Source organism: Rhinocladiella mackenziei, assembly GCF_000835555.1.
Source record: "Rhinocladiella mackenziei CBS 650.93 unplaced genomic scaffold supercont1.5, whole genome shotgun sequence".
NCBI classification, from domain to species: Eukaryota; Fungi; Ascomycota; class Eurotiomycetes; order Chaetothyriales; family Herpotrichiellaceae; genus Rhinocladiella; species Rhinocladiella mackenziei.
In genome coordinates, this window is record NW_013550600.1 from 140723 (window position 1) to 162755 (window position 22033).

The 22033-nt window shown below is 52.0% G+C and overlaps 6 protein-coding genes across 6 annotated transcripts; 3 read left to right on the forward strand and 3 right to left on the reverse strand.

Moving 5' to 3' along the window:
• Positions 1-1091: 1091 nt before the first annotated feature.
• On the reverse strand, positions 1092-8048 carry Z518_06532 (uncharacterized protein; the record flags this gene model as incomplete). Its single annotated transcript, XM_013414664.1, has 1 exon — positions 1092-8048. One exon carries the CDS (start codon positions 8046-8048, stop codon positions 1092-1094), a length of 6957 nt encoding a protein of 2318 aa, XP_013270118.1.
• A 607-nt stretch (positions 8049-8655) lies between these two features.
• On the reverse strand, positions 8656-10066 carry Z518_06533 (uncharacterized protein; the record flags this gene model as incomplete). The annotated part of the gene is made up of 2 exons (XM_013414665.1): positions 8656-9199; positions 9249-10066. The coding sequence occupies 2 exons, from the start codon at positions 10064-10066 to the stop codon at positions 8656-8658; spliced, it is 1362 nt and encodes a 453-aa protein (XP_013270119.1).
• Positions 10067-10534: 468 nt separating this feature from the next.
• Positions 10535-11281, forward strand: Z518_06534 (uncharacterized protein; the record flags this gene model as incomplete). Its single annotated transcript, XM_013414666.1, has 2 exons — positions 10535-10780; positions 10832-11281. 2 exons carry the CDS (start codon positions 10535-10537, stop codon positions 11279-11281), a joined length of 696 nt encoding a protein of 231 aa, XP_013270120.1.
• A 319-nt stretch (positions 11282-11600) lies between these two features.
• Z518_06535 (uncharacterized protein) lies at positions 11601-12244 on the forward strand (the record flags this gene model as incomplete). Its single annotated transcript, XM_013414667.1, has 2 exons — positions 11601-11638; positions 11698-12244. The coding sequence occupies 2 exons, from the start codon at positions 11601-11603 to the stop codon at positions 12242-12244; spliced, it is 585 nt and encodes a 194-aa protein (XP_013270121.1).
• A 1053-nt stretch (positions 12245-13297) lies between these two features.
• On the forward strand, positions 13298-16421 carry Z518_06536 (uncharacterized protein; the record flags this gene model as incomplete). The annotated part of the gene is made up of 3 exons (XM_013414668.1): positions 13298-13352; positions 13402-16167; positions 16237-16421. 3 exons carry the CDS (start codon positions 13298-13300, stop codon positions 16419-16421), a joined length of 3006 nt encoding a protein of 1001 aa, XP_013270122.1.
• A 1656-nt stretch (positions 16422-18077) lies between these two features.
• On the reverse strand, positions 18078-20484 carry Z518_06537 (uncharacterized protein; the record flags this gene model as incomplete). Its single annotated transcript, XM_013414669.1, has 2 exons — positions 18078-20211; positions 20264-20484. The coding sequence occupies 2 exons, from the start codon at positions 20482-20484 to the stop codon at positions 18078-18080; spliced, it is 2355 nt and encodes a 784-aa protein (XP_013270123.1).
• Between the last annotated feature and the right edge of the window lie 1549 nt (positions 20485-22033).

Genomic DNA, 22033 nt, shown 5'->3' on the forward strand with positions numbered 1-22033 from the left:
GAAGTGATATCACTTGTGAGAGTCTATTCGTTGGTTCACAGGTTTGGTGGCTGTGTAAGATTTCAACTTTCACCAGCTCTGCAATCTGCCAGAATCTTTCAAGGGAACCCGAATAACGCGATCTGGCTCGCTTGACAACTCGTCAGAGCCCGTGGCCCAGCGTCAGTAGTAAGAGCCGGCCACCAACCACACAATACCAAGAACATCGCGGTTCGCGAGAGGAGCCCTGTAGATCAGCAGAATTCATCAAAACATCTCTGTCGCTATTGAGGCCGATCAGTTAATGAAATCCCTAGAGCTTTATCAGTGAAATCATGTTGGCAGCTGTCAGAAGATGTCGGCCCAGAAATTGTACCACCCATCCCACCGCTCTGGCAATTTTTGCAAAACTCTCTGCAGCTGTTGGAAAACTAAAAAAGTTGAAAAACAGCTTCCAAAACCGCGTTAAAAATAATAATAATGGTAGTAGTAGTAAGTAGACTTGACGTTCATTCAAAAGCCGTCTATGGTTACACAAAAAGGTTCGGGCGATAGGGGGCTTTGGCCAAGACAGACAGATGCTAGCCTCGTCTCTCCTTCGTGTCAAGGTTCCCTGTGCATTCTCCCTGGTTCGAATCGTCCACGATTGTATCGACAAATTCGAGCATTAATAACATAATTGGCACTTTTCCTTGGGCTGGGCAACGCTGCCCATTAGAACTCCAATCGTCCCTCATGCTGTGATTATGCCGGTGTCCTTCCCCCCTGCCTTGCTCACGCATAGAGAGGCTGTACCAATCCCAGTCCCCGTCCCATCCTGTGCCAATCAGGGGGTCATCGCTCCATCATATGCATGACACAAGCAAAGGCGACAAATGCTGTGACCTGGGGGCATTCAAACATACAAAAGTTGCGAGAACAAGTGTACAAGAAAGGAATTGTTCAAACGCAATGCGAGGCTCGGAACAACTTTCCACAACCATTCCCCTCGCCGAAAGAATATGCACGACATGATCAATATACCACCGAAAAGCCTGCCGCTGACGCTCTCCTCTCCGCGCATCGACTTGGAAGGCTGATGCCAGTCTCCACCATAGCATTTTTGCTCTGAGCTAATGAGCCGGCCGCATGGCCTGTTGGAGGCGTTGCTGCATGTTGGAGTCGGGAGCGACAGTTTCCCAAAATCCATAGGTGCCATTCTGCTGAAGTTCTAGGAAAAGAATGGTCATTCCCCAAACATGTGGTCGAGCAACCGTCAGCCGTTCATATACGATACGGGAGATTTGTTCTCGAAGCTCCATTTGCTGCTCACCCACGTTCCCAGATCCCCAAAAGTGAAGCATCAGTTTGCAGAAGAAATCAGTGTGGGCGTTAGGGTAGCGAATCTGGTCTGCGATGGCATTGAGGAGTTGGTAACGACCTTCGTATCCAAGACTGCCAGCAAGCTTGTGGAGAAAGACCACATGCACTGAGTTGGGATCAAATCTCCCTGGAGACCTGTTGAGCGCGTCCTGTCCTATGAATGGTGCCAGGGCGTTTATCATCTCCACACTCTTGGCGGGAGCCATCGCCGAAGCTCGACCTCGTTCGTCTTGTAAGATCGGCTTGATCTGCTTGAAGGCAGTTTCGATATCGATGGTCTTGCGCATGACCTCCGTCACGACATCTCTAAGCTGGTCACGTTGAAGGGGCGCATCGAAACCGCGAGCCAGAACGGGATTTCGCTTCATCTCGTCCAGGCGTTCAATCTTCAAACCCGGTGTCATTGGATCTGGAAGATCATGATATGCTGATGGCTTCGCTGTGAGAACCAAATTCCTCAACTGCGGGATGCCATATGAAATCCGGGAACAGAAATAGGAATGATTTTCGCAGAGGAATTCGGGAAAGTCATGAAGCAAGACCAGGATATTTCTCAAGGTGCCTTTGTACAGATCAAGGTTGAGCAGATCAAGGCCTGGCGTCTTGGACAACTCTGAAATGTAGAGGAGGAGTAGTCCGATGAGCTCTCGATACGTGTCCCATCCGGTATGGTTGCTTGGTCTGAGCATTCCGGTAACGAAGACCCGATGGACGATAAGGCTGTACCAACCGTACGTAAAGCTTGGGAACCATGAAGGCTGGAGTGATTTGAAACATTTGGCGAAAGCAAGCATCAACTCTGTATGATCGGGAGTGTCGTCCAGCCGTGCAGCAGAATACTCATAGAGCATGTTAGCAAAGAGTCGGTTGAAGAGTCTCTGATGGAATGCAACACCTCGCATGACTTGGTGGTGATTTAGGATGAGAACGAGTACTGTCAAAATGGTCTCCAGATATGGTGCCTTGCTGAGTCGGACGGCGCCGTTGGTATCACCTTGGAATTTGACCAGCATGATGACCAGACGAGCAAGTGCATCTGCATGGGAGAAAGCAACGTCAACACTGCCACGCACGCTCTGTGCCTCCCGGTCGTAGCAGTCGATGCATGCATCAATGCAGAGTCGCAGGAACTCCGTAAGATCCTCGGTACTGTTGATCGCTTGCTCCTGATGCAATTCCTTGAGGAATGCGGCGCAAGTGCCTTCATTAGGACCGATGTTTTCGAAGATGCCCACCCATTCATCAAAGACGTAACGCATTTGGTCTTGCTTCACTTTGGCCTTGTCTGTAACCTCCACGCTGACGAACTGGGGCATGCCATGCGCTCTGAGTTTCTGGTTGATCTCTGCAGCCAGAGGGAGATCGGGCTTCTCCTTCAGCCACGTCGACGTGGCAATCAGACTGTTAGCAAAGTCGGCCCGGAGTGCCGTTGGTTCGTCCGTGAACAGGGTTTGATCCAGGATTTCGGCAAGCACTTGGAGGCCATGTGTATTCCGGCTCATGAGAATGGACGCGATAGCGACGTCAATCCTGGCAAATTCCATCAATCCTACGGTGACGAGCGCAACCACCACGTTGGAGCTGGCCAACAACAAGTCTTCATTTGCTGTCATCCATCTCAAAACATCTCGGATGATAAGTTCGGACAGCTGGCAAAGTTTTGACAGCAAAAAAGCCAGAATCTCCGCCTCGAGTGGTCCTTGTGGAGGCTTTGAGATGAAAATGTTGCAGATCTTCTCCGCGATTTGTCGGGCCAAGAGATCCGCTGCCGGACGAGTTGAAGACGTAAGGACGATAAGAATCTGTCGGAAGTCTTGGAATATCGAGCTGTTCTTTTCCAGATCTTTGAGACGAGTGGCTTCAGATGCTCGTGCGGCTTTCTGGACATCTTCGATGAGAATGGAAATCCGCTCATGAGGCGGAAGTGTCTCGGGAAATCCATTCACGCGAGGTGGGTGCATGGCCGAGAGCATACGATTCTCCTGTTGAACAAGAGGGCTTTGGTGTGGAAGAGCGGGCTGGTCCGCCGGAGTGGAAAGATTGGGCATGGTCAGAGGATCTTGTAGGATATCGGGAATCTGGCGTCCGGTGGAATCGTTTGATGCATTGGGCACATGATTGGCATTCATGCCGTGGACACGACGATCGAATTCCTCGTAGACCGCGCGCTGTGCATCATTGAGACCACCGATGGTTTGTTTGTATGGTTCGGGGATCCAAGCGGACCAGCGGTTGACCCCGGATGGGATGAAGTCTCGATTTCCTCCTTCAGCGATGAAGCGACGACGCTCTTCGAGTTCGCCCTCGATGACCCCATCGATTTCTGGAACAGCACGTTGCTCAGCAGCTTGCTCAACGAATGAACAGGCCGTGTCTAGATTGTCATTGACGCACATCAAAATGGCTCCTTCAGGCAGGAGATGTTCTGGCAAGTCGTCCTGAGCAGGGCGGCGGATGTAATTGGAGATGCTCATTCGAAGTGGCTCTTTGCACGTCACTAGCGCTAGACTGCCGGCCAAAGACTTGACCATCTGTCTAGCGGCGGTGCGATACTTCTCGGGATCTGGCTCAAAAGCATAGTCTTTGGCAATCAATTGTGCGGTGGAGATTGAGGCAATCGTGATGGACCGTTCCACCACGGGAGCAATGATCTCCTGAATTGCTTGATCAAAAGCACGATAGATGATGCTCTTGACGATTGCTTGGTCTTGTGGGGAGCCCGATGTTGGAGGGTATTTCAGGACATCTTCGAGGTTTGGTAGCGTGGCCATAATCTCAACAGCCGAGAGACGTTCACGGACACCGCGATTGATCGCCCCATTCAAAGACATCTCATCGAAAGTTTCCAGTCCGTCTGGTAGAGCCGAGACATTGGTCATGTCGTCGTCAGTTTGAGGGCGATCTCGGATGACCGTGGCGGGTTCGAGCTTCTTGAAGTCAAGCTTCAAGTCTTTGCATAGGACCTCGATCTCAAACTTTAGATTTAGCTTGAGCTCGGCGAAATGGTACAGTTCAACCAACACCTGGACGATCTCCATGAGCCATGGATTCGGTGGCATGAACACCATGGAATGAGCGCCCTGAGCGAGAACTTTGCATGTAAACGGGATCACCAGGATGAGGCGCTGAGTCTCATATCCCTCCACAAGTAAGTCGACAAAGTAGATGTTCTTATGTTTGATCGGCCTATCCTGTGCGAGAGTGAGAGACCCGAGCCAGCCACCAAGATTCTTGAGATGACTCCTCTCGGTGGCAGAATTAATGGTCGATTCCGCATTCATCATCTTGACGATGCCGACAAACGTTTCGCGTATGATTTCCGACATGAGAAGATTGTCGTTGAACATACTGACGAATTGGAAGTACATCCCCTGGTTGTTGGGCTCGAGCCTAGCTCGTTGTTCCACCAGGTACGAGGCAAACCACTGATAATGCTCAGGTGTGAGTGAGTCCTTCAAATCGGCCAATTTGCTCGTCATGTTGTCCTTCGAAAGATTATTGATAACGAAGAGGATCTTCTCCTGGACTTTCTGATCAGGGTCTCTAAAATGAGCGTTCGCTGGAGGAGGGTCTGCGCGAAGAGCTCGGAATCCACGACCGGTGTCGGCTTTTATAACTTCGTCGCCGTTGGCGGCCACGGCATTTCCAACACCATTCGTACCGAGCCCGTTGCCGGCCGCTTGTTGTGCACGAAGTCCTTCTTCGGCTCGTTGCAGGATTTCAGGATGTTGGAGGGAGGGTTCCTGCAACAGCAGGCTGCAAAGTCCGGGCCATTCGGATAGTTGGTCGCTGATCTGGAGTAATGCCTCAATGCCAAAACGGTGCATGAGACTGTCCGGTTCGTGATCACGGACAGCTCGAAGAATAAGGGCGAGGCCAAAGTCTCGCGGGATCGAGGGCAACAGTTTGTACTTGATGATACTCCCGAAAAGGAGTGCGGTTTTCTCCAGAGCATCTTCCGGATATTCGTTGTAGCAGACATATTCGTCGAACAAACCATGGACAATGCAGCAGAAGAGATCCTGCTGATCAGGGTCTTTTGAAGTTTTGTATTTCCGCATCTCATTCACCATGTCACGGATGGAGAGCTCCGACCGGTACATACGTCCGAAAAGTTCGGACATCTGTTTGTCGATAACTTCGGGAAGTTTATTGCCTTTCTCCTCGCTGCTCTTTTCCAGAATATCGTCGAATCCGGCTCCGTAATTCATTAGTCGTGGATAAGTTTGCAGGCATGTTGTCTGAGCCGCCTCGACCAGTTCACGATTATCGAGGTGATCCTCTAGTTTTTCGAGGAGAGTATGCACGGTCCGTAGACTGAGGGGAATAGATTGCGGGAGAGATTCTCCGCGCTGGACGCGGAATTCATCATCCGCCTTGATTCGAAGATATTTGCACAGTATCATGCCGAGGTTTGACTGACCATCACTGGCCTCTGAGATATATCGGTCGAGGTCAAATCCCGGTTGGACTTTGTCCCGTATGCAGGCTATATCAAGCGCAAGAGGATTGGACCAGTGTTTGAGAAAGTCTTCGGTCCAGCCAAATTCATCAGCTCGCTCATAAATGACCTCTGTCTGCCGGGGGTCGAGCTGAAAGACGAGATGACAGAGATCGAAGAGGAACTGGGCGTTGTGTGACGCAAGTGTTTCCAGAACGGAGCGATAATCGGGCCGCTGCTTCTCGAGGAATAGGCTGAAGCATTCCGCAATAAACTTTTCCTGCTCGGCAACCCACGGTTTGGCGCTGATGCGGGACAAGAACAACAGGAAGAAGGCCGCATGGTGTTGGTAGACATGGTTTAAGATGTCTACTCGATCTTCTGCCTCCGGAACTATGCCTGGTCCGAGTACCACTTCAAAAATGGCCTGGCACGCATCGGCGGACGCGAAAGGACCATCAAGTTCCGCCTCGAGAAGACTCTTCATTTCGGGAGGTGGATCGCCGAAATCGTCAATCGACAAGCTTGGTCGAAGACCGGGGATCTTTGAAGGGTGAGGATCGGAGGTGGCAAGATATCCGCTGAGAAAAGCAAGTTGGGGTTCTGGGTTCTGCCATCGCCCTCCCCAGAGTTTTTGAAGATCAAACTGCGGGTCTTCCAGCGCCACCTCTCGTAGTGCATTGAAAAGCCTTGGAAAATAGTCTCGCCGTAACCGGAGCGCGGGGATATCAAATCCTCGGATGACCAAGTTCCAGTCTAGCTGTTCGCCTGGTAGAGCCGTGACAAAATTGGTCATGTCATACTGCCGACTGGCAGAAAGCGCCAGGAAGAGTAAGGCATTGGTTACTTCGGCTTCGATGATGGTCGCCGGGTTCAAAGATGCCAAAAAGTCTTGGACCGCCTGTTTGGACGCCGTAGATCTAGGACCATGTCGTTGTAGCTCTCTTGCCATCTCTCGGGCTTCGCTGGTGATACGTAGAAGCTGAGACGACGTCGCAACGGCGGCGAACTGTTCAGGGTTGACATTGGCATAACGCGTGGAGAGGGCGGTCCAGAGATCGATTTTCTGTTGCTGCGTTTTCGTGGATGCGGCCAGGGCGTAATATTCAATGACGGAGCAAACATTCTCGGCGGCGAATGGCTGGGAATTACCGCGGCTGTCCGAGAGTGTCCGGAGAGAGGTCTGGCCAAACTCGGACAGAAAATTCTCCGCCTTGGTTCTCAGGTCGACTCTCGCACATTTCGTAAAGGCGATGGCCAAGATGACCTGGGGGAACGTGTCGACGTAGAAATGTTGGATAAAGGTCACCAAATCAAAGTCACGAAACAGATCCTCCTTTGATGTGTCAATCGTCTCGGATATCTTGTATGCCTGCTCGGGGTCCCAAAGAACCGCGTCCAGTTCTTGCCGTAACAGCTTGTAGCTCCCCTGATCAAAATCCTTGGCCCCCGAAAAGATGGCGGCCGCATTCAATATGACTGTGCGACGGAAGAACTGTGCAAAGACCTCCATGCCGTTTGAATCAAGTAGTCTTTTGATCTTTTCCGCCTTGCTGTCCCACTTTGCTTTTCCCTCTCTTTCACTGATCGTATCGAGGAGGAGGAGAATTTGCGTCGCCGAGATCTTCGAGAGGGAGGATGGACCGGTCGTGGCAGAACTGACGTTCGATGATATACTGGGAGAGCTCTCGAAGCTTAAACCGGTAGGAGAACTGATACCGGTTCCGGTCAAAGACGGAGAATATGCACCACTCCTATTGTGAACTCCTCCACCTCCGGCCCCCAGGCCTGGTTGGGAATATGGGCCCGCAACGCCTGTGGCTGACGACTGAGAAGGGGTAATTGTCCTTGATCGGGGGGATGTGACAGAGCGAGATGGGTACGCTTGCACCTGATGAACGCCAGCTTGAAACGTGGTGACGATCGAGTTGGGGTGAGATGACCCTGGTGGAGTCCCTCGGCGTGATCCAAGGCGAGTTGTTGAACTGGCAACGAGAGGAGGAAAATTGCCCAAGGATGGTGAAATTGATGAGTGGTAGAGGTCGGGTTCAGAGATGGTCTGTTCTCTTCGTGTCCCTGCTGCTGAAGTCGGGGTCAAGTTGGAGGTCGCAAGGGGTGTAAGTCCACGCCGGGTGCTCGAAGTGGAAGGATTTTGTCCCCAAGGGAATTGGGCTGGCTTGGGCGGTCTAAGTGGAGGCTGTTTATCAGAAGACGAAGCAATTGAGGAATGCCACTGCGCGAAGGAGGAGGGGTTATCGAAGCTCATGGGAAGCGATCATTTGGCAAGGCGGGCGGCGGTGGTGTGCAGGGGAATTCTTTGGGCGACGTGATAGGGAAAACAAAGTTGGTGTGAGTCAAGAGGCAGAGGGGAAAAACTCTGAGGTTCCGTACGTGCAAGGGTGTAGCAATGTTGATGGAGTACGTGCGAGAAGTTGGTAAATGTGAGTGAGTTGTCTGTCCGCTTCCATGCAAAGCGACTTCGACTGGAGGTTCCTGAGGCTTGGCAACATCCTGCAGGCCCAACTCGCTCGAAGATCACGTGTTATCACTCCAACGACAAAACCGTTACTGGCATCAGTCCTTGGATCTAAAGAGTAGGTATCTTGAATCCTCCGCCTCTAAAATATTGCTTCGAAGCTCTGTCAGCTCGAATAATCCCTTAAGTGGAAAAGAAGCGACTCGGAAACAGAAGTCATCCTACAAACAGCACGATCGGTAGCAGCAATATGTGTGCCATAAATTGCCCATGCTGGATCGGAACCGACGCTGGGTGCCCAAGGCCATGTCATATACAAACATCCTCGTTCCAGATGGGATCTCAAAAGCCTCAGTCGCAGTGACTTCCCACTGTTCGTTGCTCATCTCATCTCATCTCATGGTTTTTGTCTTTTCGATTCAGTGCCTTCAATCTCGACATTATCCTCGACGGTCTCGGTTGCCCCTCGTTTTCTGCCTTTTGAAGCGGAGCTGACAGTGCGCGAGCCCGATTTAACCCTGGGCCATGAATCAAATGGACTTGATTTCTTACTCCTCCTCGACTTGGCGCCAATCTTACCGATATCACCCCCGTCGGAGGTGACAGCGGGTGCTTTCACCGTCGAGCGGAGAGACCGACCTGGCTTCGAAGTTGGGACGCTGTCAGCAGTGTCGAGGTTACTCGTTTCCGCCGATGGGATTCCGTTCACATCGTCTTCAATGTCTGTCGGGGCTTCTTCCTCTTTCTCCAGCTCGCGCGCCCGCTTTTGCCCTTCGGTCTGAAAGAGACGTGTTGGCTTAATGGACCGTCGAGTGAGAGTCTTGAGTGGTGTGTCGGATGAGCCATTCGGCGTGTGGCTTGACAGACCAAGATCTTCCGCATCGATCTCTTCTTCCTCATCTTCAGCATCATCAAATCGTCGGTAGACTTTCTTGCCACGGCTTCAATAGTTAGCATCGAGGTCAGTAGAAGGGGAGGACAGAAACTCACAATACGTATACCATGCCTTCATCCTTTCGAATCGCTTCTTCCACTTGAGGGTCTCGCTTCTTCTCGCCACTGATTTTGCGTCGCTTTGTTGTCCCGGCAATTTTTCGACTAGGTGACATCTCACCGTTGGGACGGTCTTCCATGAACGGGTTACCGGTGCTTGGGTCGACTTGTGGTACCTTGTCCCGAGAGTCGGTGAAGATCTGAATCTGGCCGCGATTATCCTCGCCTTCTTCGGAGAACGACTCGAGCGAAAAGCCATTGTAACGTTTGTTCTTCCTATTTCTTTTCGGAGTGGGCTCGACTTTGACCGGGTCAACAGTGCTACGAGCGTCTTGGAAAAGAGCTCTCGCGGCATTGTCCACTTTGGGCACCATTTTCTTCTTGGGAGTCTTGACCGGTGTGGGAAGCATACCCTCAGATATTGTAGTTGAGGAAGAGGGACGAGGTTGAAGGTGCGAATGGGACGGAGGGGGTAGTTGGGAAGTTGAGGAATGAGAGCGGGGAGAGGAGGGCGAAACCACTTGGACACGGCGCTCAGCTTTGTGCCGGGGAGTTGATTGCGGCGAGCGAAGGCCTCGTGTAGGACCTGAAGGAGACTGATTCGACAATTTTGGAGTTGTCACTGATGGTTCACCTCGAGAGTTCCGGCGTGGAGCATCCGGAGTCGAGCGCAGCTCTCTCGAAGCGATTCTTGTACTCGATCGGGTGGTGCGTCGCGAGGAACGAGAATATGGATGATCATAGGCCGCACCATGTAGAGGTGTTGGAGGAGTGTCTGGGGTAGAGGCAATCTGAAGTGGTGGTGTGGCAGCCATTGTTGTGCCGTTCTCATGAAATGAAGTCAAGCAAAAACTGCCGGGCACCTGGTGTGAATATGTCGGAGGGCACCAACACGGCCTCCAAATTCGATCACGCAGCGCCAATGGTTTCCAAAGGGGTCGCAGGGGGGTATTAGGAGGGCGAATGCTGATGAGCAGGGTTATATAGTAAGTATAGATTGTAGCAAAGAGATGATGGCAGCATTTGGAGATGGGGTTGTGAGTTTGGGTGATTGAAAATGGAGGTTGGCCTTCTAGAAGTTGGAACAGTGCCGGTGGCTGGGAACCAATGAAAGCCCCCCAGGATCCACGCGAAACACGGCCCGCTCCCCACGCGCGTAAAAGTGCTTTTTTTGTTTTTGGATTCCGATTGTGACCATACAGAACCTATCTACCCGTGGAACAACAATTACCTCGACTCTTCAGTCGCCGCCAATTGAACATTGTCGTCGGTTTGGTCGCACCATGAATCCTAACGACTCCTCCCGGAATGATGAAGCCGTTGATGAAAGTCTGTGGGATTCACCAGCCAAACCTGCGGCAGAACCGTCCAAAGCATCTGGAAAGCATCCAAATCCCTCGAGGCCCACGTACCAGGAACAAGAAGCCCGCGAAGACACTCTCCGCCAGGAATTGCAAAGTGTGCGGCAGGTCAATGAGGCCATTGAAGGGGTGATACAAAGTCTGGAAAAGGCGAAAGACAACATGAAGGTATGGCGGACTGTCGCAATAAGCATTCGCCGAGACTGACTGGGCCAGCAGACTGCAAACAATACTGTCACCGCTGCGTCCACTCTGCTGAACACTTGGACACGCATCTTGTCTCAGACGGAACACAATCAGCGACTCATTCTCGACCCAAACTGGCATGGCGCTAGTCAAGACATTGCCGATATCGAACAGGAAGTCCTGGAAAAGCAGCGCGCGGCCAATCGACGAGAAGCTGAAGAGCAGGAAAGAAAGACGGCCGCAATGAGACGAGCTGAAGAGGAGGAAAAGCGCAAAGCTGAAGCAGGTGCGAAACAATCAAAAATCACATCGAGAGGCAGGCTTGGTACGACGGGAAGGAATACCCCTTCGTCCTACGCACAAATGGGAGGATCCAGCGCAACCAGCGGCACCGGTACCAAGCGAGGGCCAGGCTTTACGAGAAGAACAACATCTGGAATCGGGCGAGGAATGGCTGATCGAGCGTCTCGAACACGGGGTTGAAAAGGGATTTAGGAACCAGGAATCTGTCGGCCAATATGTAGACAGGAGTCGCAGATGTACGAAGTAAAATGGTCCGCCATGTTCAAGGTGGTCCTCATTCCAATGACGCAAGTCGACCGAGATGGAGTGATCGCGTGCGCCAACTTCTCTATCGCCAAGCCAGGAACTTCGACGCGGCCGCCAAATTGCAGCTCATCTCATCTCGCCTCAACTAACATTCTCTTTCCAGTGTGAGACTTTCAACGCACGCTCATTTCAAGTAAATCTCGCTGTTGTCGCATCGGAATCAACATCAGACCCCATCAAACCGAGATCAACCATGAATTTTGCACCCTACCAGGACGAGTCCCCAGAGTTGTACGCTTCCCCCCAATTCATTAAAACGACGGCAAGTTTACTCACTCATGCGATAACAGAGAACGTGCTCTCTCTCCTCCGCCGGGCAAAAATCGAGCGTCCATAGACTCGCCCCGTGTGCGGTCACCTCCTCCCAAGAACAAGCCTTCTCAGAGCGCCGCGCATGCGATCTCCGCGGCCCAGTTTCTCCCCCCTCCGAGTGATTTTGCACACGATGCCTTCGCAAACAGATTTTCGAGTTCTCGAGAAGGACGAGGTCAGAGTTTGGAAGCATTTGAGACTAGTCTCCCGATAAGATTGGATTACGAAGCCATGTTGGCTTATTTGTTCCTTCCGCCCGCTGGAGGAGTGTTCTTGCTTATTTTCGAACACAAGAGTGACTATGTGCGATTTCATGCGTGGCAGTCCAGCATGCTATTCTCGGCCATCTTTGTCCTCCACCTGATCTTGTCCTGGTCTCGAGTCCTATCTTGGATGTTATTCGCTGTCGACCTGATCTTGATTGGATTCCTGGCCCTGCACGCATACCGAGACGTGGATAACTTGGACCATTTCGAAGTGCCGTTCTTTGGACGACTCGCAAACTCTTTCGTCGACAATGAATGAGCATCGGCCAACACATCTGAAAGCTTCTCCTTCTCGAAACAGACGTGCAAGTGCGACGGTTTGGAATATCCCCGGTGATCAAAATATCGCTCCAGTCTAACCCTGCCTGGTCTCAAAACAACACCATAAATGCGTGGATTTGCCCTTTTTGGCAGGTCAAACGTAGAACTCCGAGCTCTTGTTGCCTCTGCAATCATCTTCCTCTTTCCGTCCCGACACCACATTCACCGCGTTCCTTGTGTAAGCGGAATGATAATGATCGAAATTCGCTCGCTGACGAGGGTGGTAGAATTATGCGGAGACTTGTCCGGCTTGGAATCATTGCGCCATCGTCTCCATCAATTCTGATGATTTATCTCAGCGGACTTTTCTCGCTCCCGAGTGACTCGGGTCGATCTGTCACCATCTGCGAACGCGCAGCTTGAACTTGAATCCATCCCAACGGCAGCAAGACTAGAGTGGAACATTAGCAGGGTGGCTTAAGTTTAGTATTGACGAAAGGTTCCACACAGCCATCGAAAAGGAAACAGGAATTAGGGCCACACGATTGGAGTAACTATTGACTTCCACCAACATGTCATATGGAATTACAGACAATAATGAGACAGTGAAGGTAGATGAGCAGACTTTGAATAGAATGGGGCCAAGGTAGTGACGATGAGGATATAGAGAGAAGACACGAAGCAGATGACCGACTGGGGGTCGCGCGTTTCAGGTTGGTTAGATGTTGATAGAAACCAAATATGTGATTCGTTAAAATCAGGCTGCCATTGCAAGAAGAAAGGGGAAATTCATCATTGTGGGTCGTACACAAGTGTGCCTTCTCAGCCTGGTGATAGTTTGGAGGTGGTTGCCAGGACAACCCCCTGCTCTAAACAATGACCACAATTCGTCACTGGCTCCGATTGCAATCGGAGCGACCAGGTACTTTCATTACAACTGCTGCTCGGACATGCACCGACAGATACCACTCTAAGACTGGGCCGAATCCTCTTTCTTCACGCCGCAGATCAAGGTTGAGCTTTTCAAGAAGGACTCATCGTAGTAGGTATTATGCCTCCCGGCGCCACACCGGAAGCAGGCGCCCCTCCTTCAGTGCCTCTGAGCTGTAAGTACGACGGGACCTGGACGCCTGGACTCTTCTCACTCGCATACAGTTTCAAACAACTTCTGGGGACGAGATGACGCGGGCGTGGACCCTCTCCTCACACGAATGCAAAATGCCAAAACCACTTGCGACGAACTCAAGGCTTTTTACAATGCGCGTGCCGCTCTGGAGGAGGAATATGCCAAAAAGCTGTTGAACCTGTCCCGAAAGCCGCTGGGCAGTGTTGAGCAAGGAACACTCAGAGCCAGTCTCGACGTCGCGAGGGGCGAAACCGAATCCATGGGCAAGCAGCATGCTTTAATCGCCCAACAAATGAGGTCGGAGTTGGAGGAACCTTTGGTCGCTTTCGCCGGTGGCATGAAAGAGCGTCGCAAGATTGTACAAAATGGGATTGAGAGGCTCCTCAAGACTAAACAAGCACAAACGGCCCACGTCAACAAGAGCCGAGACAAATACGAGCAGGACTGTCTGAGGATCAAAGGGTATCTAGCGCAAGGTCATATGGTCATGGGACAAGAGGAACGCAAGAATAAAGCAAAACTCGAAAAGACGCAGATCAACATGGCCGCGAATTCCAATGAATATGAAGCCGCCGTCAAGGTTCTGGAGGAGACGACGGGGCGATGGAACAAAGAGTGGAAGGCAGCCTGCGACAAATTCCAAGACCTCGAGGAAGAGCGCCTGGACTTCACCAAGTCTTCTTTGTGGGCTTTCGCCAACATCGCATCCACAGTCTGCGTTTCGGATGATGCCTCTTGTGAGAAGATTAGACTGGCCCTGGAGAATTGTGAGGTGGAAAAGGACATCTCCAGCTTCATCAAGACCTGCGGGACAGGCCAGGAGATACCAGATCCGCCACGATACATCAACTTCTGCCGGGGCGATGTTGATAGTGCTTCAGAGGTGTCCGAAGATGACAACTATTCGGTTGCCCAATTCTCGCGTACCACCAATCCGGCATTCAGATCATCCTCGCCCACGCATTCAAATGCAGGAACAAGAAGCAACCGAAATGGCACTCCCCAACGCCTCTCAGGAGAGCTTGTGGGTCCCGATGAAGATGATATGCCAACTCCATCGAATGCCAATAGCGGTCGACCTCCACCCCTCAACTACAAGCAGCCGGGGCCCAATGTTCCTCCAAACTACTGCCCGAGTCAACACGGTGACGTGCCGCAAGTACCGCATAATCAATACCCGACCGATGGAATGACCATGTTTTGCCGAGCGGACGCCCCTTCAGTGGCTGGGTCCGCCCTGTCTTCGAACACGAGACCAGAGAGCAGAGACAGCCAAAGCGAATACTCTGCCCCAAGTTCATTCACCAGTGCTGAGCCGAGCTCTGGTGCAGCATCACCCACCAAGATGGCACCTGTCAACGGTGTTGCGTTGCCGGGCATGACATCGCCTGACAAAGCTGTTCAAAAGAAGAGATCGGGATTCTTTTCAAACAGCCCGTTCCGCCGAAAGTCCAGAAGAGAGAATGACCATCACTCTGCTAGCAGCCCTCCAAATCGCAACACGTGGAGCGCGACTTCGGCATCCGGTGGTCGAATCAATCTCAATCCCACGGTATCTAGCACTCAGTCAGGTCCGACCAAGTCCCCAACCCGTCAAACACCAAGCTTTTTCAATCGAAACACCGCTGCAATGGCTCCCGAAGGTGAAGACGTCGCGGATCCTCGAGCAAGCTTCCAGTTGAATGTCGGCAGTAACGTCTTCGATGTGGCAAGCCCGGATGGTCCACAGTCAACACCAAAGGCAAGTGCGGCCAATCGTCGCAGTCAATTCCTTCCTCCGCCTTCAGCAATGGGTGACGATCTCACGCATGATCCTATTGTGCAAGCGTTAGCCGATCTGAAGCAGAGCTCCAATGGCGTAACTGGCATGGCCAAACAAGCCAGCACGCGAGTGGCAGTCGATCGTTATCACGGCGTAGCCACTCCAGCCCCTGATCAAGATCCCGCGGCAAGACCACCTACGTTGAGTGCGGAGAGTCAGGCACGGTTGGCAGCACAACGAGGAACTCCTCCACCAGCTTATGAGAGTGGTGGAGGTAAACCGCGGAGCGCTCTTGGTGTCCCACAACCTGCACATACCAAGAGGGAGATGCTGAATCGCACGGAGACGTGGGGCATTGGCTCAGTTTCTTCAAATCCTAGAGGCAGTCAACAATCCAGACCAGGCACTCGAGATGGAAGACGCAGTCCAGGCCCCGGAATGATGAGAGCTGCCAGCCCACAACCACAGGGTGGATATCAACAACGGTCGAGGAGCCCCGCCCCAGATATGGCTCCGAGAGCCGCAAGTCCACAGCCCCAGAGCCAGTATCCACGATCTCGAAGTCCTGGGCCGGGGATGATGCCCCGCGCTGCTAGTCCGCAGCCTCAGGATCCATATATGCGATCACGCAGTCCCGCCCCAGCGATGATGCAACAAAACGGCAATCCTCCAGGCCAGCCTGGATCTCACTACCGCGCAGCCTCGCCTAATCCGTACGGAGGTGGAAGATCAAGAGGTCCAGGTCAAGGCCCCGGGCCAAGACAAGGCAGTGGAATGGAGATGCAACTGAGTTCTCAGGACGTGACGAGATACGATGGCTCCGGCAGTGGCAGTGGACGAAGCCGACAAGGAATGATGCGGCCGAACTCCAGTTTCGGTGGGGATCGGTACCAGCAGCAACATCAAGGCCATGACGGACGAGAATCGAAACACAGAGGCGCCACGGACACCGAACTTGGGAGAGAACGCAGCAAGAGTTCAGCTAATATCCCATTTAGACCTGCTGCTGCGCCTGCACCGATATTGCATTATGGTGAGTTTTGAATCCCCCAAGACATTGGACCGTTGTTTCGTAACAGATGTCTGACTCAAATCGAAACAGCACGGGCGATGTACAGCTACACGGCCGCGATCCCGGAGGAGTTGAGCTTCAGCAAAGGTGATATCCTGGCTGTGCTGCGCCTGCAGGATGATGGTTGGTGGGAGGCCGAAGTCAAAGAGAGCGTCAAGGGCACCAGAGGTGGTGGCATTGGTTTGGTCCCAAGTAATTATTTGCAGAGATGTTAAGAGAGTACTATCGAGGTGGATGGAGAGCAGGACGGATCCATGGGGTACGTCGATTCGAGTCGATTGGCATGGGACGGGAGATCGTCGAGCATTTGTTTGTGGAGTCGATGTGATGTGACATAGAGGAAAGGAAAATGCGTAAGCCAAAAGCTGTCTGTCACCTCATCTACCGAAAGTTGCTGTGTGCTAGAGTCCAGGTTCGTTGGCTCACTCCAACTTGTGCTTCAAACATGGCGTGAGGGCGTTGGGCTGGATTCATTTGGATGGCAATGAAAGTTGGGAAAATCAAATTCGGAATCAGATTCCGGATAATGGCGAGGTTGAACATGAATGAGATAGGACGGAAGATGTGGATTCGTATGTACATAGTGGTGCTTCATTCCTCGTGATCTTACTTCACGATCCTTCCAACGATACGAGACTGGAAGACTTCAAACATTCTTCGTCGTTTTGTCGGTCCTTCAGAGTATATGATATGTGCAATTGTTGCTTGTCGAAGAGAATTTCTTCGGCCATCTCCAATAGAGACATCAAGAATCGAAACTGAAATTCGCTCGAGTCAAAGCACCTTTTCGCATAGTAACTTTTGTCATCATGAAACCAAGGTCTACCAGAAAATTTTCCGAGGACATGCCTCGCGAAGAAGAAGGGAGGCCGTTCAAAAGGACGGCGTGAAGTGTCCTCGCACGATAGAAAGGTAATATCAGCCATATATGTATCCACACCACGGGATTTGTTGGTCACATGGAAGAGTCATGCTGATAGGAAGGCTATACTAGCCCACTTCGGGTTGAAAAGGTCCAGACATCACTCAAAACATCGGATCTTGATCGGTAGATCCCATGTGTCCACCAGAATAGGATAAGGAGCTGAGGGCCACGTCCTGACAAAAGATCACCACGATGTCAGACCGATGAACCGACAACGGTGCTAAAAAATCTCGGCCAGCAGTGGTGACAGTATCAAGGCTTGGAACTTCCTCACAAAAAGAAAGCAATGTTCCATGAGTCCACCTGGCCCAAAAAGCTCTGGGGAGTTACCTCCATGTGCTATCCACCGGATCCTTTCCTTGTTTAGTACAGATCATCCGGGGAGGTTACCCCAGACACCGACTCCACGACTTTCGCCTCGGGTGTGGTGTGGCCCGTCTCGTTAGTTAAACGATGGTTGCAAGGAGGAAGCTTAGAGGGCGAGGAAGTGGTTGGTTTATCGGAACCGTACATGTGTTTCACAGCCTCGGTTGGCTAAAAGCCACTTCCGACGACTCGAAAATTATCGGCTGTGGGCAACCGTGTTCAGACGAAATTGCAAAAACTAGTTGCCGACACCACCAAAAAAGGGCACTGAGATATTTCACCGGCGAAATCACCCTAGAACTCTGAATAGGCGATATTCGCGATCGCTCGAAAATAAGACGGTGGATTGCGGAAACTTTATGCACGGATAAGTCTGTGGTTGTTGGAAATTAACACTTGTCAATGAGAAATATGTGCATGCGTCGACCAGGGTTCGTTTGGGCGGCGCAGTCACTCTGCCTCGGTCAGTGATGCAGCCTGCATGTAATTCTGGACGCATGTGCAGAGCAGACTCCGAAAGGAAGCAAACTCCTAGTCTTGTATTGGGATTGGTAGGTATGTGAAGCACTTGATTTATTCATCATAACGAATGGCGGTGTTCCATCTGTCCATTCATCATCTCGGTCGGATTGGAGGTTTGCATGTCCAAATCGAATCCCATATGGGTGGGATCTTCGGCAAAGCCCATGTCAAAATATTCGTCGGCTTGTGGAATACCGGCCCAATTGTGCATGGAACTGTAATCCCAGCCATTCATCATTTGAGGGCCGCCTATGGGACTGTCCCAACTGGTACTCCATTTCAAACTGGCAAACATATTATCCATAAACACTTCCTGGCTAGCTGTGTTCAGGACGGGTGGATTGCCATACGAACTGGCAAAGGAGACGTCGATGTATGCCGGGCGGAAATTTGCTGCCGATGATGGTGGTGGTGGTGGTGGTGCGGGAGTGGCCGTCGATGTCGGTGTATCCATAGTATTGGGCAGATACACCTCTGGCGGTTCCTGAATTTGGGGGGAGTGTCGTTTGCTGGCTTCATATAGCCTGGCAATAACTTCCAAGGACCGTCTTGCCGTGGTAGACCAACCCTGAAGCTCTTTCATGACCCGCATCGCCATCTCCACTTGATGGCGACTGCTTTCGACGACTTTGGTGTCGAGAGGATCCGAGTAAAGTGAGAGAAGGGGGACCATGGTTGCCTGGTAAAGTAACCACGTCGCATTCCAACCAGACATCTGGCATGCTTTTTGGCCTCGCCAAGTGGTAGCGATATCGTTGATCAGATCTGCGCACACCTCACGACACAGTTCCACCGCCGATTTCTTCTCAGGGGACAATTTCTCCCAAGTTATCTTGCGCATCGCGTACCACAATAGCACTGGGCGGTGGAGGATGATTCGGTTGGAAAGATAGCGCCATCTCATGACGTTCTTTAGCACGGTGACGCCAGGAGATTCACCCACGTTAGGGCGCGGTGAACTGCTCCGCACCGAAGAGTGCTTGTACCATTCCAGGTAGACGGCATCGAGTGCATGACGTTCATGCTCCTCGAGTAGTGGCGAGATGGCCAGTGCATCTTCCATTCTGGTGCTGATGATACAGAAACGAACATTTTCTTGCACCAGGGTGAGCATCACCGTGGATTGACCGATCGGTTCTTGAGGAGGTTTCGCCGTGATGGCGTGGCTCATGCGACCCATACTGGGTCTTCCGAGAGTGTTTCCGACCCAAGCATCTAACATGAAGGCACACCACCAGATTCTTCGTCGCATTTCGATCGAAAACGAGGCCTTCTGAACCTTTGCTGGACCGACACCCTCGGTATAGTCTCGGTGCAAGCCCAGCATGGTAGCCACCCTCAGCGTGGCGCCCATCAAGGCATTGGCCTGGTTGGGGATCTGAACATAGTGAAGATAGAGGCCGCTCAGAAGGGCGAGGGCCTGGACGGTCTCCAGATGAGCCGAATCCAAGACGTCCATGTTGAGGTGCTGTTTGGCACGGCTGAAGTATACCTGATGGCCGGTGTCCTCCGAGGTCCCCGCCGCCATGCTTCCCATGGCCAACACGGTATTGAGAAGCAAGAGCCATCGCGAATCGGTCCTCTGAGCAGCCATGTAGGTTTCTCTGAAGGATTGTTCCTCGATGAGGGGGACAAATGGATGAACATAGGTGAAGTAGGCGTTGATGAGAGGGATTTCGTCCCAGGCCGAGGACGACGAGGCGTCCCCTCGAGGGGTATCCTTCTCAATCGCGTGGTTTTCGGGAGGGGACGAGGTTTCCCGGCTAGGAACGACGCTTCTCTCGGGTGATTTGGTGAGGCATTCGGGATCGAGCCAAGTGATGACGCGCAAAACCGCCATGACGGAGGAGATCCCCAGATAGGAGGGATTCTGCTTGACAGAGAGAGAAAGCATGTTGACGTCGTCAGTGATACCTTTGAGGGCGTGAGGTTTACGGTCAAAGGGTTCATTGCCCTCCTCGGGCATGGGCTGAAGTTGTTCCAGGCTGCCGGCATCAGGATTTACGGGAGGCGGCTTCTCTTCGACGCTCGGGGTTCGTGGAGATGGAGGATGGAAAGGGCTGGTCTTGGAAACGAGCTCCACAAGTCTCTCGCGAGAAAGGTCTTTGAGTTGGTCGGGGTGCACGTGGGGAAAGAGTCTTTGGAGGATGGCTCGATATTCCTGCAGGGCTTGCGAGATTTTCTCGACAGATCTATATCAAGGTGAGAAGATGGAGGGGCGCTGGTCGCTCCCTAGAAACTCACCTTCGGGATGGCATCTGTCTCTGCCTGGGCTCAGTATAGTGACAGGAGGCGGCTTTCCGATACCACTGACATGTTTCGCACGGGTGCTCGCCATTGCATCGGATCTTGCGTCTCCGGCAGGGCTCACAGGCTCTTACAGTGGACGTGCGTCGTTTAGCAGCAGGGTTTCCTTCGCTCTGGTCAGGACTGGTGTACTGAGTGGTCTCGAAAGTATGGAACATCGTGAAGCGGATCGGAGGTGTATTCGGGTTGAATTTTGGACGCTAGACGCTAGGACAGCAGTGGTTGCAGAGCGGGTATGACCAAAAAGCCAGGATGGAATAATCAGGAGACATTCAGGAGGTCATAGTTGCTGGAGATATTGGTTTGAAGCGGCATTCCTGGAGAAGGAGAATGAGGAGACATGTAAAGAGATCGAAGGTTTGAAGGTTAGTAGTAGCGGTCGTGTCAATGGTAGGGTAATGGCCGTGTTGGATCGTTTTGGTCGTGATTTTTGAGGATGGTCCGAGGATGTTTCTGAGCCGAAGGTGCAGACGCCGATGCAGAGCGCATGTACATGTGCGGTAACAAGAGTAGCTGGAGAAGAGTATTGGTGGGGAGAGGGAATTTGCAGAAACAGAAGGAGTAGGAGACTGTATATGGATTTCAGAATGGGACAATCCGGGGAAATTCTGGAATCTTTGTCACTACACAAAATGCGAAAATGCATTATCCATACGGCTCTCAGAGAGGTGATTCGTGCATGCATGCGCTAAGTCGACTACTCAACTAGGCTAAACAGCAGGCTTGTGTAGGTACATGCGATATGCAAGGAGCAGGAGTGAGAGAACCAAGTCTGCAATTGTGGGGAGACGCAGGCTGAGACCCTGCCTGCGTGCCCTGCCTTTGTCCCTCCTCCTCTCCCTCCTGCGGTCTCTTTGGTGCCCACCACCGTCGCCGTCACCATCCACATCTCTCCTACCCAGCTGCGACGGTGGTCCTCGTGCTTTCTATTCTGTTCTCCTACCTTCATCATCATCGGTATAATCACCAATATCACCTCACCATCATCTCACAGAAATTTCATTTTTGTCTTTGAGTCTTCGTCTAACCCACCCCAGCAAAAGTCTCTACCCACCCACCTCGCTCCTCTCCTGTCCCATCCCTGGTACAATACCTACAGAAACAGTCTTGCTAATTGATTATTTATTTAGCCGCCGGGGAAGAAAATCCAAATCCTCCATACATCCACTTCCCACATGGTGATGTGGGATAGCATCCGCATCCTTCGGCCAGGCGTACCCCCGAACGGCCCGACCACTAACACTCTCCATCCATCCTGATTCCTGTCTAGCTGCCTTTGACCTGTCCCCATCCAATCTGCCGAACAATTTATCCATGGTTTGCCGCGCAAACATCAGACAAGTTACTTTTTGGCCTGAATAGTCTGGCTTTCGATCAATCTGACCGGGTTCGGGCCCGAGTGTTTTCTTTTTTCTTGGTTCATCATCGCCTAATATCCACTTAGTATCGTCTTTTCATCCGACCGACATTCTACCGGCCAAAGAAAAAACACAACACAGATTGCACCGTCCTCCCTCCTTACATTCGGGCCCCGCGGCCCTCCCTCCATCGTATGACTCTAAAAACAACACTCAACACATTCCTGCTTCTCTTCTTCTTCTCGAAGCCCATACTTTCTTGTCTCGCTGGAGGTCTCAATCATCCTCTCCCGTCGGTCCGAGCCAGTCATCTACCCCTGCAATGCTACTCTGCAAACGAACCCCCCCC